The sequence below is a fragment of the Cyprinus carpio genome, chromosome A5 (genome assembly GCF_018340385.1).
Source record: "Cyprinus carpio isolate SPL01 chromosome A5, ASM1834038v1, whole genome shotgun sequence".
Classification (NCBI taxonomy): Eukaryota; Metazoa; Chordata; class Actinopteri; order Cypriniformes; family Cyprinidae; genus Cyprinus; species Cyprinus carpio.
Genome location: NC_056576.1, coordinates 24,235,307 through 24,254,341, shown reverse-complemented (window position 1 = coordinate 24,254,341; position 19,035 = coordinate 24,235,307). Strand labels below are relative to the sequence as shown.

At 38.0% G+C, this 19,035-nt stretch overlaps 2 protein-coding genes across 10 annotated transcripts; one reads left to right on the top strand and one right to left on the bottom strand.

Moving 5' to 3' along the window:
- Nucleotides 1–152: 152 nt before the first annotated feature.
- LOC109046181 (elongation factor 2-like) lies at nucleotides 153–6,977 on the top strand. Its single transcript, XM_042756611.1, has 15 exons — nucleotides 153–295; nucleotides 2,268–2,482; nucleotides 2,805–2,986; nucleotides 3,145–3,356; nucleotides 3,455–3,642; nucleotides 3,752–3,857; nucleotides 3,937–4,050; nucleotides 4,135–4,273; nucleotides 4,359–4,554; nucleotides 4,657–4,915; nucleotides 4,996–5,103; nucleotides 5,183–5,536; nucleotides 5,622–5,804; nucleotides 5,883–6,015; nucleotides 6,581–6,977. The coding sequence occupies exons 1-15, from the start codon at nucleotides 293–295 to the stop codon at nucleotides 6,772–6,774; spliced, it is 2,586 nt and encodes an 861-aa protein (XP_042612545.1). The 5' UTR covers nucleotides 153–292; the 3' UTR covers nucleotides 6,775–6,977.
- A 499-nt stretch (nucleotides 6,978–7,476) lies between these two features.
- Nucleotides 7,477–18,593, bottom strand: pias2 (protein inhibitor of activated STAT, 2). Of its 9 annotated transcripts, none has more exons than XM_042756617.1 (15): nucleotides 18,446–18,515; nucleotides 17,427–17,511; nucleotides 16,272–16,752; nucleotides 15,557–15,644; nucleotides 15,409–15,459; nucleotides 15,226–15,316; nucleotides 14,385–14,519; nucleotides 14,166–14,271; nucleotides 11,999–12,072; nucleotides 11,698–11,858; nucleotides 11,432–11,565; nucleotides 11,142–11,334; nucleotides 8,953–9,092; nucleotides 8,809–8,846; nucleotides 7,477–8,718 (listed from the first exon to the last, which is right to left on the bottom strand). In XM_042756617.1, the coding sequence occupies exons 3-15, from the start codon at nucleotides 16,747–16,749 to the stop codon at nucleotides 8,530–8,532; spliced, it is 1,878 nt and encodes a 625-aa protein (XP_042612551.1). In that variant the 5' UTR covers nucleotides 16,750–16,752; nucleotides 17,427–17,511; nucleotides 18,446–18,515; the 3' UTR covers nucleotides 7,477–8,529. The 9 variants fall into 9 exon arrangements, 8 of the variants coding, with proteins under 8 accessions (XP_042612551.1, XP_042612550.1, XP_042612552.1 ...); XM_042756616.1 differs by having other exon boundaries at nucleotides 18,117–18,505; XM_042756618.1 differs by having other exon boundaries at nucleotides 17,427–17,608; nucleotides 18,446–18,463.
- Between the last annotated feature and the right edge of the window lie 442 nt (nucleotides 18,594–19,035).

The following is a 19,035-nucleotide window of genomic DNA, read 5'->3' as shown; positions in this document are numbered from 1 at the left end:
AAATAGCCTGAAACCTAATAACTTGCATTTACATTTAAATATTAAAAAATATTACATTTTCATCATACAGAAAATTTTGCAAGTCATATTATTTTTCCAGTGTTGCAAGCCACTAACATGACCTAACATGACTCGCTGAACATGACTCCGCAGTGCTTCTGTCGCAGCAGAGGATAAACTGATTCGACGTCACAGGCTCTCTCGCTCTCATTCCCAAATTCTTCTCCAGCGGAGAGGAACAGAGATCGCAGCGCGAGGCAGTCCTACACACACTTGGGAGATAATCGCCAAAATGGTACGATATTTCACCCTGTCAGTTCACCGGGCTGCATTAAAACTGTATTAAACTGTAAAACTATATTAAAACATTTTCGCACATTTAGGACGCATCTCTTCAGTCATTATGTAGCTTATCTTATTCTGATGTCAGTGACGTAGTGACAGCCTGCTTAGAAGATACTCGCTTTTGTGTCAACCTTGAACTTGAATCATACGCTGAACATTTCATTGCTGTCTTTATTATAAAATGGCCAGGAAAGAGAATGACGCATTCAAATATACTTCTTTTTATTCGATGGGAGCTCAAAATGGATGTCACGATTTCAGTAAGTGCGTCATGTATCAGATATACTGCGCGTAAACGTAAAGCACAACTGCGTGCGCTGCGATGTTTGTTTTTAAGTGAAAGTGCGCTCAAGTCATGTCGGATACATCGTATTTACGAGTTAAACGCACATGAACGCCACCACAAAGTCGTAATTACGAGTGGGAAACTCTGACTTTTATTTAAGCTCCGAGTTGGGGGCGTGTTAATGAGAAACATGACAGAATCAATGGATACTGATCTGTTGTTGATGGTAATGTTTTAGTTGAACTTGATAGACAGGATTGCAATATAACAATTAATACGTTTTTATGCGATACAGATTAAAGTGGCTTCATAAATTATTTTAAAAAAATTAAAAACGCAAAACACACCTGATGCAAATTTTTTGCTCTTCATTTTCTGTAAGTTATGAGTTAACAAACCCTGTTGTATTTACTTGTAATTTATTAAAAGAAGGTACACCGCCGTCTTGTGCCGACTAAACTGACTTGAACGCACCCCAGATCGTAATTACGACTTGTCAAGTCGTAAGTACGAACTTCCCAGGAGGACTTGAACGCAGCATTTTAGGGTTATGGGCCAGCACACGCACACTGTGGAGTAACGTTACCCCGTTATAAATAGCGCGTCTACGCTCACTGTTCTTTTCTATGCGCGTATTAAAGTTTCATGTGCGGAGAGCTAGCGCGCGAGCCACGAATATGGAGGGGTACTGGATGCAAATAGGGTTAATTATAGTGACGGGCCGCTGTGTTATTATTTTTGAGGCGCGAATCAAAACAACCCACCTCTCTTATCAGGTATCGCTGGGCAGCGCGTGAGCGGAGGAGACTGCAGCGCAGAGCGGCTCCACAGAAACTGCGCGCTCACGCTACACACCGCACTTCAGCGCGCTCTCGAACTATAGCGTTAATGAAATCAGCATTTCCTGTTTGAAAGCATAATACACGGGAAATGCTAATATAATGTTTTAACGCGTAAGAGGGTGAGCTTACTTGAACATATACAGTAAAAACAGACATTTCGAATATATTAGCCCGTATTTTTAAATAAAATATATGGAAACCTTTTAATTTACGGGAGAAGACACATATCCAGAATTACCTGCTTGAACCATCACATTTGTTTGGATTGTATCTAACTTGTAATATTTATATTTTTTTAAATTATATTTATTTAATGTTTATTGTATTATCATGTGTCAATAGGGTTTGTGTTTCTGTGCTCTGTCTTTTTTATTATTGGCAATATTTAGGTTATTACGTGGCCCTACATTGCACAACCTGTGGTGTTATAAGCACATTTTACAATAAAATTTTTGTTTTTTAATTGCTCAAATAGATTGGTGTTAACGACATTATATAATATAATGACATATACAGTTCCAGTGTACATATGCAGTCACCAAAATGGCAATTCTTGTGTTATCCTCTTTTTCTTGTACATTAAAGTTTTTTTTTTCCTCTGTAAATTTAATTGAAAAAAAAAATTAGCTTGTATTGAAGAATTAAATGCATGAGCTTTTTGTAGGCTCCCATCCTTTAAACCATGAGCCCGAACGTATTCATTTGTTTTGACATCACATTTGTCCCCCACACACAAACACTCAATCATATTTACTCCACAAGCAACACTTGACAAACTTGTCTTTGTCCCTCAGGTGAACTTTACGGTAGGCCAGATTCGAGAGATCATGGACAAAAAGTCCAACATCAGGAACATGTCTGTGATTGCCCATGTGGACCATGGCAAATCTACTCTCACTGATTCCTTGGTGTCCAAGGCCGGTATTATTGCTTCTGCACGTGCAGGAGAGACCAGATTTACTGACACCAGAAAAGATGAACAGGAGAGATGTATCACCATAAAGTCAACGTAGGAATTCATGTTAAAAAGTTCACATTTATTTAAAAGTCTCAAATTAGCTATTACTCCAGTGTTCAGCATCACAAGATTCTTCGGTATTCATTCTAATATGCTGATCTGCTGTTGAAGGAACACTTTTTATTATTATCGATGTTGTGGTGCTTAATATTTTTGTAGAAATACATTTTTCCAGGATTCTTTGATGAACAGAATTGTAATTGTTGTCATTTGTCCTCGCAAAGAATTAATTTCTTTCAAAATAAATTTGTGGACTGTTATAGAGATATAGCTCTTTTTACACACATTGAATCTACATATGTTTTCCTCGCAGGGCCATCTCTCTATATTATGAGCTTAGTGAGAACGACTCAGCCTTCATTAAGAATTGTAAGGATGGTTTTGGCTACCTCATCAACCTGATCGACTCCCCAGGACATGTTGACTTCTCCTCTGAGGTGACAGCAGCTCTAAGAGTTACAGATGGTGCCCTTGTAGTGGTAGACTGTGTATCAGGTAAGGCAAATTCATTTTAGGATATCAAGTTCACACTCTCTAATGAAAGCAGTCCTCTGAAATGCAATAAGGACATTCAACAACATATGTGAGCATCCACCACGCTGATGGTTTCATCGTATATCCTTATAGTAAGCAAAATTTGAATCGTTCCACAGGTGTATGTGTGCAAACTGAAACCGTCTTGAGACAAGCCATTGCAGAGCGCATCAAGCCTGTCTTGATGATGAACAAGATGGATCGTGCCCTCCTCGAGTTGCAGCTGGGACCCGAAGAGCTTTTTCAAACCTTCCAGAGGATTGTGGAGAATGTTAATGTCATCATCTCAACCTACGGTGAAGGAGAGAATGGACCAATGGGAAACATTATGGTAAGAGATCAGTAGCAGGTGAGACAGAAAAGTAAACTTTATGCATAAAATGTATGCTTTTATTTATCTGTTTCTTATTGATTTGGGGGGTACCTTAGGTGGACCCTGTGATTGGGACTGTTGGATTTGGATCAGGCCTCCATGGCTGGGCTTTTACTCTGAAGCAGTTTGCTGAGATGTATGTGGCCAAGTTTGCTGCCAAAGGAGATCAGAAAAAAACAGACCTTTCTCCAGCAGAACGGGCTAAGAAAGTGGAGGAGATAATGAAAAAGCTTTGGGGAGATAGGTAAGTGTCTTACTTGTTATAAAAAAGACACTGGAGCTGCCCATGTGATTTCCAGTATAAATTGTGTGCATATATAAAATAGTCTTTAACTCAAAGCCATCTTTTTTAGGTACTTTGATCCCTCTTGTGGAAAATTCAGCAAATCGGCAGCCAATGCAGATGGCAAGAAGCTTCCTCGTACTTTCTGCCAGCTTGTCTTGGATCCTATCTTTAAAGTTTGCGTTTAAATCAGTTCTTCTTATCACTTGTCTCTTGCTACTATGACTCATTTACAGTTCATCTCTGATTCCACAGGTTTTTGATGCCATTATGAATTTTAAAAAAGAAGAGACCCAGAAACTGATTGAGAAACTTGAAGTAAAGCTTGATGCAGAAGACAAAGAAAAAGAAGGAAAACCTCTACTTAAGGTATAACTAAAGAACTAAACTTCTGAGAATCTGCACCCGTATTCTACTGTAGTTGTTGACACGTCGTTGTTTCGATGCTTCCAGGCTGTGATGCGCCGCTGGTTGCCTGCAGGTGACGCTTTGCTCCAGATGATCACCATCCATCTTCCTTCTCCTGTCACTGCCCAAAGGTACCGCTGTGAACTGCTTTACGAGGGTCCTGGAGATGATGAGGCTGCCATGGGTGAGTCTCAACACTGTGAGATGTTTGACACTTCAGGGAGATCTGTTTTTGCCAGCTTTTTCACATTACATCTTTGACTTTTCAGGTATAAAGAACTGTGATCCTAAAGCTCCTCTCATGATGTACATCTCCAAGATGGTGCCAACCACCGACAAGGGTAGATTCTATGCCTTTGGTCGTGTCTTCTCTGGTGTCGTTTCTACAGGGCAGAAGGTGCGCATTATGGGCCCAAACTTCACACCTGGAAAAAAGGAGGACTTGTACATAAAGCCAATCCAAAGGTTTGCTACTGCCAATTACATATACCATAAAAGTCATTCTCGATTGATGATTTGAGGATCGTTACCCTTATTAACATTAGGATAACACTATGTACTCCTCAGAACTATCTTGATGATGGGTCGCTACGTAGAGCCCATTGAAGATGTGCCATGCGGGAACATTGTTGGTTTGGTTGGGGTCGATCAGTTCCTGATTAAGACTGGCACTATTACCACTTTTGAAAATGCTCACAACATGCGTGTTATGAAGTTCAGTGTTAGTCCTGTGGTGAGAGTTGCTGTGGAGGCCAAGAACCCAGCTGATCTGCCAAAGTTGGTAGAGGGCCTTAAACGCCTGGCCAAGTCTGATCCTATGGTTCAGGTGAATATCATAGCAGGGTTATAAGATGGTGTTAACAAACTTCAGTCTTTCCAATAACAAACACAAGTTTCTTCTGCTAGTGTATCATTGAAGAGTCTGGTGAGCACATTGTGGCAGGTGCTGGAGAGCTTCATCTGGAGATTTGCCTGAAAGACCTTGAGGAGGATCATGCCTGCATCCCTCTGAAGGTAGCACTTGGATGACAAGTTTACAGATATTTTTTACTTTATTCCTTTTCATTAAGAGCATGGGGTCATTTTTTTGCAGAAATCAGACCCAGTTGTGTCATATCGTGAAACCGTCAGTGATGAATCACACCAGGTTTGCTTGTCCAAGTCTCCCAACAAGCACAATCGTCTGTACATGAAATCCCGGCCCTTCCCAGATGGCCTAGCCGAGGACATCGATAAGGGTGATGTGACCCCTCGGCAGGAGCTCAAACAGAGAGCACGCTACCTGTCTGAGAAATACGAGTGGGAGGTCACTGAGGCCCGTAAGATTTGGTGCTTTGGACCAGATGGCACAGGGCCCAACATGCTTGTGGATATCACAAAGGGAGTTCAGTATTTGAATGAAATAAAGGACAGTGTAGTGGCCGGTTTCCAGTGGGCAACCAAAGAAGTGAGTAAAGAAAGGTTATGTATTTTAATTTATGCCGAGTCATTCCTACACCGTAATGAGATATTATTTTGTGTTACTTTAACAGGGTGCACTCTGTGAAGAAAACATGCGGGCAGTCCGATTTGACATTCATGACGTCACCCTTCACGCTGATGCCATTCATAGAGGTGGCGGTCAGATCATTCCCACAGCCCGCAGAGTTCTGTATGCATGTGTGCTCACTGCACAGCCAAGACTCATGGAGCCCATTTACCTGGTCGAGATTCAGGTACACATGGTGGATTCCTAGAACAGAAAAACAAGAGTGCAACCAAGATGTTGTTTATAAATGTCCTTTTCTCCCCAGAGCTCAGAGCAGGTGGTTGGTGGCATCTATGGTGTGCTGAACAGAAAAAGAGGCCATGTGTTTGAGGAGTCCCAAGTGGCTGGTACACCTATATTTATTGTGAAGGCATACCTACCTGTAAATGAATCATTTGGTAAGTTAATAATCCAGATTGATGGCAGCTCAAGATAAATTTGTTCAAAATGAAAGCAATAGACATTTATACCATTTTCATATTGACAACTAAATATGTTTGTTATTTCAGGTAAACAGATTTTGGTCCCACTAAGTGGCCTTAACCACTATGTACTAACATGCAATACAACATATTGTGTTCATGTTGTATTGCAAAAAACTTTTGCTGTTATTGAGGTTAGGAACAGGTTTGGTGGTCTGCTTAGGTTTAAGGGTGGGTTAAGGTGTAAGGGATGCATCAACAGTGTAATTGTAAATGTAATTACAGATGAAATTACATGCAGTTATTTTTTTTAAATACAAGTACAATGTGAAACACGCATGTACACAATAAGTGCAGTGTACCAAATGATTAATGCAAGTACACAGTAGTTAAGGCCACTTTATATAAAGTTGGACCCAAATTTTGTAATGTTCCCAAATGTTATGCATTTATATGTTACTATGTTGTGGATGTTAATTTAGAAATACAAGTCCTCTGTTTTTTTGGTGCCTATAGTTTGCTTGTATTTGTTTCTGTACAGGCTTCACAGCAGACCTGAGGTCTAACACTGGTGGACAGGCCTTCCCTCAGTGTGTGTTTGACCACTGGCAGATTTTGCCTGGTGATCCATATGATGTAAACAGCAAACCTAGCCAAATTGTGGCTGAGACCCGTAAACGCAAAGGTCTGAAGGAAGGCATCCCACCACTGGACAACTTCCTGGACAAACTATGAATTTCTCTGGATTGTAAATGTTGATTGAAGCCATTAAGCCTAGAGTGATAACCTGATGACTCTGTATTCAAGTGTATTGCGTAATGTTTACAGTTAAATCAGTAGAGCTTCATTTAAAAATTCAAATCTGCAATTTGGTAAATAAAATCTGAGCACTGTAAACATGTCTGGATATGTCCATAAATAAAACCAATAAAAACACAGCAATCTAGTCTTAATAATTCAACTTTAAAAATATATTTTTCCAGATGAATAAGAAATAATGCTTGAATCACTGTGTATTGGTTAACATGTCTTAGGATGTATATTTATCATCTTGAACTGTGCCCTCCTTTTAAGCAAAGAATTCAAGATTCTCAACAACATTACCTGTGCCATTATCAATGGAGGGCTATGCCAAATAAAAACCTCAGCCCTGACTGGGAGGGTCAATAAAAGCACTGTAGCAACATTTACAACAAATCTGTGTTTTTGTTTTTTACATCCATAATAAAATCATGCACAACTCAAAATAGTGCACATGTAACAAAGGGGAACTTCTAAAAGAAATAAAGGTTACACTTTATTTTAAGGTGTCCTTGTTACAGTGTAATTATTTATTTAAGTGCTGAGTAATATTAATTAACGACATGTACTTACTATATGGTTAGGGTTACTTGCATGTAATTATGCACATATATATATATATATATATATATATATATATATATATATATATATATATATATATATATATAAAAATTGTTATTATAATAGTAAGTACATGTAATGTGTAACAAGGACACCTTAAAATAAAGTGTGTTACTGAAATAAACAGCCTCTTAGCATGCCTTCAGACTTCATTAAATTGACAGTATGTTGTATGACTCATAATCCAATAAAATACATGAGATTAATTCAAACCGCAACTCATGTCTATTAAGTAAATAACCATTAGCAATTAAAGCAGATTTCTGAAAGACAAAAGATTCCCCATCTGATATCAAAACTTGCATAATCCTAAAAAAGAAAATTAATGGCTTCATGTTCATTACACATGAAAAAACATGAAATTAGACAGATTACTCCTTGTTTTAACAACAGTCATATTACAGTTTCTGAGGTGTATATTTTAAGATGTTCAGTTAGCAAAAACACCTTTAATATAAAACTGCAGATTGGAAATAAGTTTACCACATAAGCAAAAGGGAATCTGATGGCTCTTGAGCAAATAACAACTAATTAAAAACTTGGGGGGAAAAAAAGATGTGCTTATGCATTATGCGTGAACAAGTAAACATTTTACAATATACAACATACAGTTTTTTTTTTTTTATTGCTGCAACTGAAGTCTTGAAATCAAAAAAATAATTGCACTGCTGATATCGAAGAGACAACAAACTGAGCTGCCGTTGAAAACCTGCTTCCGTTCAACTGCAGAACTGCCGATGCAAAACAATGTAGACAAGAGTGCCATTATTAGACTCGTCTGAGCTTTGCTAGTCCACTCATTTATGCCGTTTGTCTTGCTCTGCTCCTCCAATCAAATGACTAATGGATGAGAGTCACTGTATTTGGCAGTATCCCCAATTCAAAGGGAAAACGGCTTGATTCAGGTTTGCTTTTTAGAACAGCATTGTTGCGGTCACGGCCACAACATTTAGAGATCTTCATAGCAGTCCTTCTGGGTCCTTGCCAAAACACGATTCTTGAGGTCCATAGTTAAATGTAGAAAATAACTGTTTTAGTGACTGGCCAATAAAGGTGCGCCAGGATTCAGTCTAGTGAGATAATGTCTGATAGGCCCGAAGATCCTCCCGTAATGACACCCGTCTCATGACTCGAGCTGCTGCTATGGGTTGCCGTCTCATACGCAGCTGATGAAGACACCAGGCTGGTGCTGGTGGTGGCACTCTGAAGGCTGTTGGAGAGGCTGTCTAAAAATATGGGACCTCTGTAATGCTGCTGAAGAAACAAAGAAAACTAGTTGTAGCTGTGCAAACTATTAAATACATAAAGTACAGGCAATCTCAATATTTCTTTGAAAGAATATACCTGTGGATCCCCTTGAATCAGAGAAAATAAATCAAGACCTTTGGGAAAGATGTGTGTTGTATGACAAACATTAGTTTTCATGTTAAATCTTGATCATGAAGGACAGAAATACTTGATTGGAGGGCAGACTAGATAAGTACATACTTTGCATATCTGTGGGAATAGTGGATAAGGTAGAATGGTGGAATGGAACGGAGTAGTCCGCTATTGAGGAGGTCAGGTATGAGGTGTCCAGCGTCTGGACATTTGGCACCCGAACAGTTGATGGCTGGTAAGTCAAGACCCTAAAAGAGGACACAGGAAAATATGAAAACCAATAAACAAAAGAACATTATAGAGAAATGGGGAATACACTGCACTCAATGTTTTGAAGATTTTTTTTAAATCATTCTTTATCATTTTACCTACTGTATCTATAGTAGCAATACTAATGCTTACAACATTTTCATTTCTGAATTTCCACGCCTTTTCCCAATTGCTATTGCTATAAAATGAATAATAATAATAATAGATAATTCAAGCTAATAAAGCATTTTGCAACAAATTGAATACAGCATTTTTTCTTTTAACCCATTTAGTGTTCCACTGTAAACATGTCATATCTTTGGAAAGCTGAGATTCTTGTGATTCGAATGACATAAACCATTTTAAGATACAATCAGCGCAGGAAGTACCATCAGTGTCTTTGTTAGACCGCCATGAAGGCTTCATGCTGTGACCCTAGTGTGTTTTCCATTTGATTTGATAGACTTTATTAATCCAACACCTGGGAAATTCACTTAATACAGCAGCTCCAGATCCACAAAAAAACAAGTACGAAAAAAAACAACAACAATAAAAATAAATATGGAAAAGATAATACAGTGCAGGTATACTGTAATAGTAAAAAGTGCTACATACTGTTGTTATGTAGCAATTAAAGAGTCTGACTGCTGGCTCCCCCTCTCTCAAAAAAAACGGTAGCGACCCCACAGTCTCCTTGCTGAAAGAACTGGTCAAGGACCCCACAGTCTCTTGTAGGGGTTGAGAAATGTTATCCATAATGGACCTCATCTTAGCTAACACCCTCCTCTCCCCCACTTCCTCAATGATGTCCAGAGGACATCTCAGGATAGAGCTGGCCCTCTTTACCGGTTTATTAAGTCTCTTTCTATCCCTCTCAGTGCTTCTCAACAGACTACCACAGAAGCCACCACAGTGTTATAGAAAGACTTCAACAGTAAACTGCACATACCAAATGACCTCAGTCTCCTCAGCAAGTGAAGACTTTGGCCCTTCTTGTACAGAACCTCAGTATTGTTGGACCAGTCCAGTTTATTGAGGTGAACACCCAGGTATTTGTATGTTGTCACCATCTGAATGTCCAAACCCTGGATGTTCACCGGTATAATCTGTGATGTCTTCCTGTGAAAACTGATCACCATCTCCTTTGTCTTGCTGGCATTAATGCGAAGGTGGTTTAATGCACACCAGTTCGCAAAATCAGAGAAGACCTGCCGATATTCCTGATCATTCCCTTCTGATACACATCCAACGATGACAGTATCATCAGAGAACTTCTGCAGGTGACAGCTGCTTGTGTTGTATCTGAAATCTGATGTATACACAGTAAAAAGAAAAGGAGCGAGCACTGTGCCCTGTGGGGCCCCTGTACTGCAAACCAACACATCAGACACACAGTTCTTTAGCCTCACATACTGTGGTCTGTCAGTGAGGTTACTGATGATCCATGCAGTCAGGTGACAATCAACTCCAGCTCCTAGTAGCTTCCCCTTAAGAAGTGACGGCTGTATTGTGTTGAAAGCACTGGAGCTTTTCCAGCTAATAGCTCCCAGCTATAGTCATCTGCAGGCATCTGTTTACAAAAAAATGTAGGTGGAATGTTTTTCTCCTTTTTCAGTTCAAAGTTATATTACTCAGTACCAGCTAAGACTTACAGTGATTCTGAGGTTTGTTCTGTTTAGAAACAAAACTCAGAGTGTCACCTTTCAAAAGAGGCCAAACCATGCATATAGTGTAAATGGTTCAAGTCAAAAACAGCATGAATTTACTTTGGGTATGCCTTTTTTTTTTTTTTTTTTTTTTTTTTTTTTAGAAGTTTTAAGCTAATTTTACAGGAATGCTAAGGGGTTAAAAGCTTTTATCAATCTTTTTTCAGGTCTAGATTTTAAATTTGTAGAATTCCCTGATATCTCAGGGTTTCCCATCACCATGGGTAATTTGATTATTGTAAAGTTCAGGGTTCATTCAAAATACAGTCACGAAAGGGCAAGGGTTAAAGAAGAGGCACACAGAAATGTCTGGAATGATTTCTAGTGAATCAATAAACAAACCCTTTGTTGTGCATCTCCTCCTTTGACATGTAGACACAGCGCTTTTTCAGAGGGGGATCACTGTCCTCTTCATCATCAGATGAGCTCTCTAGCGTGAGGTCGATTACGTCTCCTTTTTTTGTGCTGCTGGTTTCTGGGGGTGGCACCACTGCACTTTGCCGCACTGGGACAGCGCCTGAGAGGTCATGAATCACTTGAATGCATCAAACATGGTAATCATATATACAATTAGTTCAAACCTAGCAGACACAGAGAGTGCTCACACATTTTTAAAGGGTAATGAACCTTACAATCAATTTTTGGGATACATGAAGATGACACTTTCAACGTCTCCTTCTTTGGTCTCATTGGACACCAAGTCCCATCCTCCTGAAACTTGATTTCATCAACATCTGTGCAGTCATTAAGTATTTCCATGAAGAGCCTGACAAGTAGAGAGTGTCATGTTTACATAATGGAAATTACTCTCAATAAATGCAAAACAATTCAATGATTTACTGTGGTTAAAGAGGCTAAGTGTTTCTCACCACTTCAGTTATAGTCAAAGTAATCTCACCCATCTATAATCAGACTCTCATATGTGGCTTTTTTGTCACAGACGGGACAGATCCAGGTGGGCTTCTTCTCATTCATTTGCAGGTATAGAGCAGCATCAAAGCACTGCAGGTGAGAACAGGTGACAGCTCGGCAGGGGACCGTAAGTCGCATCTTGCCAAGCTATAAGAAAAGAGGATTTTTTTTTGTTACACACAATTCTTTTTTACCATACCACATCAGTGCAATAAACAAACACTAAAAACCATTATTTAAAGTGCCATTCATGAGTCAGCTAAGATCTTATGGAAGCAGCAACTTACTGGGCACATGAGTGAGACGCGTAAACTAGTTGTGGCAATTTCACTGTCAGGGTCTGCCGTGAGTTTTTCTTTAACTGTTACAATAGTAAAGAGAGGGTGGATTTAGTAAATTATTTCAATAATTCAGTCAATTAACTCAATATGAGAATGTGAAAGCAGAATTCATTACAAAGATAGACAATGACAACAAATAAAATAAGACCAGAGAACTGTCAAGTGTAAGAGATCATATTCATATTTACAATTAAGACCCTGTTCACACCTGGTATCAAGAAGTGTTTTCATTGATCCAATCACAAGTGGACAGCTCTAATTACAGGTGTGAATGGGGTCTAAAAGTTTTGAGCTTGTCTACTTTTGACCACTTCCAGAGGTAGGTGAAAACGCATTCGACTGGAATGCTTTCGAACATCTGCTAAAGACCACCTACTCTCCGCTGACTGAGCTAATTCCTAAACATTACCATGCTCATTTCCTATCCATTAACCGACAAAATTAGAATGTTAAATTAGATTTATATTAAACGACAATGGATAAGTATGTGACCCATTAAAAATAAATGTTTTTCAATTCAGTGGTTTAGATTAGCATGTGCATAAGCAACAGGAGAAAATGGAGAAAAACAATAAAATGACATATGATAGGCATATAATGAATATACCTACACAAAATATGTTTCAGTTCAATAATTAGCACAAAAAAAAAAAAGTCTGTTTCATTATATTTTTATGGCACCACAAGTTTAAGTAAAACAGAGACGGATGAAAGCCCATCCTGTTTGTTTTCTTTATTTTACTAAGGCATAGTTTTGTTCTTATTGTTAATTTTTTATTTTTTTTTCCCACTGTGATACGGACAATATCCTCTTGCACGCACACAACATAACATTTATAGCATTGCTTGATGTTTATAAGCCTATGTTGTTTATAACGAATGCCATTGAAATTGGTTTTATTTGATAATTTTATAGCTACTTATATTATCTGTTTACAGTTTTTTTACTGTTTACCGTAACTGTTTAGTTAATTTTTGCTATTTAGTTTTTTTTATGCTATTTCAAAAAAGAAAGAAAGAAAAAAAAACTCCACTTCACCAAGAACTCCAGTTCACTTCTGCATAGGGCTGGGCGATACGAGCAAAAATTCATCTCTCTGTATTTTTTGGTTGATTTGCATTATACAGTTGCCTATATATCTCTGTATTTTGTATTTGGATTAAACAAACAAAGTGAATGTAGGCAAATATTATGTGCAAAAAAGGGTTAAATCACATTACATTGTAACATTGTAACACTCAATCTAAAAAAAAAAAAAAAATTATAGCAGAAGTTAAAGTTACTAAACTTGAAAATAATAAAAAGCACAGACTAATTGAGTAAAAAGGCTACTTTGATTACCCCATACACTTTACAGTTAGTGCTAATATACAAATACACTTACTTGTAGGTTTAAAATTCTACATGTCAATTAATTTCCAACTACAAATATTTCAGCAAAATGTATACTTTAGTCAGAGTTATTGAACTCCTATTTCATTGAGCTCTGTCTGTTTGGCGTGCATGCGCGCGGAGGCCCTCATTCTAAATGAAGTCTGGAGTTTAGCAGAGAATCGCTCATGCACTTCTGACAGCAAAATGGAAATATTTTCATGGCTTTTTAACATTTAGAGATGGAGACTATACCTGTGAAATGCAAGTTATGTGTTAAGGAAAACAGCACATCTCAAACACATTAAACAGTTTGTCTGTCAGCCTCACATGTAGCCTGTCTGTCAGAGCATCTGACAGCGCGAGCCGCTTTGACCTGACACTATAAACTATAAGCTACTAGGAGGGAAATAAAACGCAGAAATTATTTAAGTCCAAAACAAACAAACAAACAAACAAAAAACGCTCTGATTGGTTGACCTCTTTATCTTTTTCTGTTGCTTGTTTTGAATACTGTGCAGTGTGACAGAGGTGTCACTAGATTTTTGCTTAGTTTAGAGTGACAAATCGTACCAGTGTACTTTGAGGTCAAAATGCGTAGAGGTTGGCAGGTCTGGAATCAGGACAGAAGTGGTCGAAAGTGGACAGAAGAGACAGATTAAAAGAGCAGGTGTAAACAGTGAATTCGAATTCATAGGTATCTTTCCCCCTCTTTTCTCAAAGAAGGAAATGTTGTCTTACTTAACGCTCTGGAGTGGTCAGGGTTTCTGATCCCCTTCATTCTTAATCTCTGTAGTAAGAGTGGAGAGGTCAGCTGCCGTACCAAGTAAACTGACATGGAGTATGTCTGCAGAAAACGAGAATACAAACACATGCTAAGCATGCAGAAAAAGCTAAAGCAGTGTTGAAATCAGTGTTGAAATCTGACGGAAGTAACAGGTCTAACGGCACTTCACATACCTTCCCTATTTCAGGTGCCCATGTGACTACTATCTGATTGGGTACAGCGGATGACAACCTGACCAGCGATGTGATGTTCAGTGGTCTGCCGGGTCTTTTTTGCTCCACACCATTCTTAGGAGGCGGTGCATAGCCCTGTGTGATAACCATATGAGGTCAGCAATTATATACATACTTATTTACAAAGATTTGGGGTCAGTAAGAGTTTGTTTTTTTTTGTTTTTATTAAACTGATCAAAAGTTACAGTAAAAACTTTTACATTGTTACACAAAAAAATTATATTTCAAATAAATGCAGTTCTTCCCTAGGTCATAATATCGCAAAAAGGTTTTCAGTATGCAGTGTCACCCCTTTTAAAACCCTGTGCCACAGCACATAAAACATTGTTTGAACAAATGTACAAATTTTGACAATATTACTGTCTTCTGTCAAGTCATCTGCTACAAGCAATGTTCCTGTTCAATTTACAAATTATGTATTACATAATCTCTATTTGTTTGGGGGTGGACTAAGATAATTGTATACAACAAAAGGTTTTGTTTGTTGAATAGATCTCAGGTACCTTATTAAAGGATTCTGTCTGCATCCATTTTAAAATACTGACTATGTACACATCCAGTGTTGTTTTGAGATCATGTTAAGTTAGAAAGTTCAACATTTAAAATGCCCTGAACCTCTATGCTCTGTTGCACTCCTAGCTGTTGAACAAAAGAACATCCCACAGGAAACACTCATCAGCTTATGGCCATAAATAATAAGAACAGGACACAAGATTTAGGTTTGAAAAAAAAAACATTAAATGTGGGCTTAATAAAGGTTAAATACAACAGGACAACGTACAGGGAGGGGAAAGAGCTTCCCATTGACTTTGATGCAAAGGCTGTTTGGAAAATTGTCCTCTTGTGGACAGCTGGTCTCTGCTAGACAAAACCTAGAATCAAAACAGAAAACAGAACGTCAAGAGTCTAAAATTGGGATTATGGTGACAGTATTGTAAAAGCAACACACTGAGCTGGTTTTTACCGCAGTTGAATTTGAACCATGTAGTCCCTTCTTCCACCTGGAAGAAAGTCCCTATGCAAAAGTGTAAGAAAAACAAAGAACCAAATCAGACGAAGAGTAAGAGACAAGTCACATGATCTAAGTCACATTTAAGTCAATTAGTTCTTACCGTGAAATGCAAACTTCTCTCACTTGTTGTGGAGTCAAAGCAAATATGAAGTACTTTTCATGATGATACCTCTGACCAGCGTGGGTCCCTTTAAAACACAAATCAGTCAAAAGGGGGATTATAGTTTTAAACTGAAGACACTGCTGATGGGCTAACGAATGGTTTACATACACTATCGTTCAAAAGTTTGGGATTGGTAAGATTTTTAAAAAGGTTTTTAAATAAGTCTCTTATGCTCACCAAGGCTGCATTGATCAAAAATACATTAAAAACAGTAATATTGTGAAATATTATTACAACCTAAAATAACTTTGTTGTTCTGTTTTTTAACTGTTTTCTATTTTAATATATTTTAAAAGCCAAATTTTCAGCAGGCATTACTCCAGTGTTCAGTGTCACAGGATCCTTTGGAAATCATTTTAATATGCTGATTTGGTGCTCAAGAAACATTTCTGATTATTACAATGTTGAAAACAGTTGTGCTGCTTAATACTTTTGTGTAAACCATGGGACATTTTTATCAGGAATCTTCAATGAATATAAAGTAACAGCATTTATTTAAAACGGCAAACTTTCATAACATTCAAAATAACTTTACTGTCACTTTTGACCATGCAATGTGGCCTTGGTGAATAAAAACATCAATTTCTTAAAAAAAAAAAAAAAAAAAAAAGAATAAAGTAAAAGACAATCCAAACATATCTTATAAAATTACCTAAGCTTGATGGTTTGATCAAGACATCCAGCACATCATAGAATGGTAGCGACTTCATTTGCACATCCGGGTGGACGGGGGCCATAAGTGGCGTGGGCTGCTGCATATTCATCATGGGCTTTGATTCATGAAACACAGGTGAATCGCAGCTCACCAGGTGCTGCTGCTGCTGCTGCTGCAGGAAGTCTGAATGGCCGGTTTGCAGAGGAAGATCTGAGCTCACAACCGTGTCACCGCTGTCTATTTGAAAATAGGATTTAATGCTTGACTTCAGAGCCGCCAAATCCTGAAGACCATCAAATGTCCGCGGGTATCTCCGACGATACAGTTCCTTTATTTTGATCTGCACAGCAGGACTACAACCACTCCTGAGTAAATGCAAAGCCCTCAGCAAAAGTTCATGCTTTCGACCGCTCTTATTCCTTCCGGCAAATCCTAACAGTACCTGGAGCTCTGAGACACGGAAACTTGATACCATATTCTGAAAAAAACAAGAACAAAAAAAAAAACACAGACCAACAAAAAAACACTATAAATAAAAACATAAAAAAAAACAGCCTGAAGCAAATGAACATATCTGCAACACAAGTTAGTAAGAGAAACCACCCTCTATGCCATGCTGTCACCTTTTACATTTATTATTAGAATTTAAAAATATTAGGGCTGTCAAATGATTAATCACGATTAATCACATCCAAAATAAAAGTTTTGTTTACAACACAATGTGTTACTGTGTAATTTTATTATGTATATATAAATACACACACATGCATGTGCTGTCAGCTTATTAACATTTTATAATATAAAATATAAGAATATTTAAAATAATATTTTCTAAATATAAAAATGTGTATGTGCATTAATAATACATAATAAATATACCCGTACACATACATACATATTGGTAAACAAAACTTTTATTTTGGATGGATTACATCGTAGATTTTTCAAGTTACACTAGAGTTTTAAAGAACCAAAAGGTGTCATTTGAAAATTGGAAAGCAGCTTACACTAGAGTTTTAAAGAACCAAAAGGTGTCATTTGAAAATTGGAAAGCAGCTTAATTAATAAAGAATTATGCGTGAAGTGAGGTGACAACCCACTCAAACACACCCATTCCAGAAACCCCAGAGAAAGAAGAAAATCTCAACTGACCCTTCATTACACGGTCCATGCTTGATCGTTCTTACGTGTTAATCCTTTTTTCTTTAAAAATCCTTAACAAATGACCAAAATGCATCTAAAATGTTGAGAATAATTCCAAGACCAATTAGATGAACATCGAGAGAGTGACAAAACACAGATGTTCACTTGGATTCAGACAGAAATAAACTGAACTGCTGGGGGGAAAAAAGCTTAGTTTACAGTGAAGCAGGATGTTTCTGAGCAATTTTCAAGACAACATGAACAAGACAAAAAAAATTAATCATAAAATCACAAAAACAACAAAACACAAAAACCACAACTCATGAACTACAATGCATTCAATTAAACTTTAGAAAGGTGATTTATGCACTAAATCAGTGTGGGGGAGAAAAGGCTCACGGGGACGAGCATCAAGGTTGTCTTGCTTGCTGGCGACCCACTTGCAGGCTTGTAAACAACATTTTCAAGGTGTCCTTCTTTAAAGTTCCTTCGCAATTTTATTATAAAGTGTTGAATTATATTTAGACACACGCACACACGTTTCGGACAAACTGATCTACGCATCTTTCGGCCTTGCAAACACAAGTCATAAATAAAACTACATGTAAACACCGTCGATTGCTGTCGGACGCTAGCTAACAAAAGACCAGCCAAAACAATTCGAGCAGTGAAGAAACTGTAACGTAAAACACTTTTTACCTGCAGCGAACAGTCGTCAGTTCAGTTAGGCATTATAATAAAGCTTTTTCATGCAGTGAAAGGTGGTAATAAAAGCAGTGACATTTTGAGGCTGGTCTTCAGTGTTTGTGTTGCAGATCGAGAGCTAGAAGAGTAGCTGGCTGGAGGCTAACAAGCTAAACACAATCCGTCTAACGGAGGCATGGCAGGTTTCTGTATTAACTAAACAGAAACTAACCCAAGGGCAGCAGACCGACCAGTAAAACTGATTAATAAACGGTAAACGCAAATGGTTTTTAAAATGTGAAAGACGTAAAGAAGTAGCGAGCTATCATTGCACTTTCGCCTACCCGTAACTCCTCAATATCCGCCATTTCTGGCTGCGCTCATCCTGGCCAGTGTCGGGTCACGTGACACACAGCCTGAGTTAACAGGGTCATATCATACGTTTTTGCGTTTTAATTATTGGCCTTGAGGTCCACTTATTTATCACCACACTATCACCATCCCACGCTTTCAGTGACTGATGGAATCAAACATTTATTTGGTCTGCTGTGCCTTTAAGAAGTTCTACTGGGAAGATCATATAAATATAACCCCGCTCATATAATAGTACAGAACAGTGATTTCTGCGTGATATTTACTACAGAACAAAGTATTTTTGCACCAAGGCACATTAGCTGTGTAGTTTATGCCAGAGGTTCTTAACCAGGTGGCCGGGGTCCTCTTGGGGCCTAAAGTCAGCTTCTGTTCTGGATATTTTTTCTAGGTAACGTTTGGTTTATTTAGTCACAGATATCATTGTTACTGTTTTCCAGCACTGGACACCTGTACATGCCAGATTAGGATTAAAAAGATAATTAAAAACAAAGAAAGCAAATGATTTAAATTTACTGGTAAAATTATTTTCAAAGATTTTGTTCAGAAATGTGAGAAAGCA

What these genes read in the sequence shown, in the direction of transcription:
- pias2 (XM_042756612.1), bottom strand. Translation starts at nt 18,469, where the DNA reads ATGGCGGATATTGAGGAGTTACGG. An exon ending in GGAAGCTCTTTCCCCTCCCT is followed by an intron (nt 14,520 to 15,225) that starts GTACGTTGTCCT and finishes GTTATCACACAG; the next exon opens with GGCTATGCACCGCCTCCTAA. An exon ending in GAGGAGATGCACAACAAAGG is followed by an intron (nt 9,093 to 11,141) that starts GTTTGTTTATTG and finishes GTCCTCTTTTAG; the next exon opens with GGTCTTGACTTACCAGCCAT.
- LOC109046181 (XM_042756611.1), top strand. An exon ending in GACCAATGGGAAACATTATG is followed by an intron (nt 3,357 to 3,454) that starts GTAAGAGATCAG and finishes GGGGTACCTTAG; the next exon opens with GTGGACCCTGTGATTGGGAC. An exon ending in AAAAAGCTTTGGGGAGATAG is followed by an intron (nt 3,643 to 3,751) that starts GTAAGTGTCTTA and finishes CATCTTTTTTAG; the next exon opens with GTACTTTGATCCCTCTTGTG.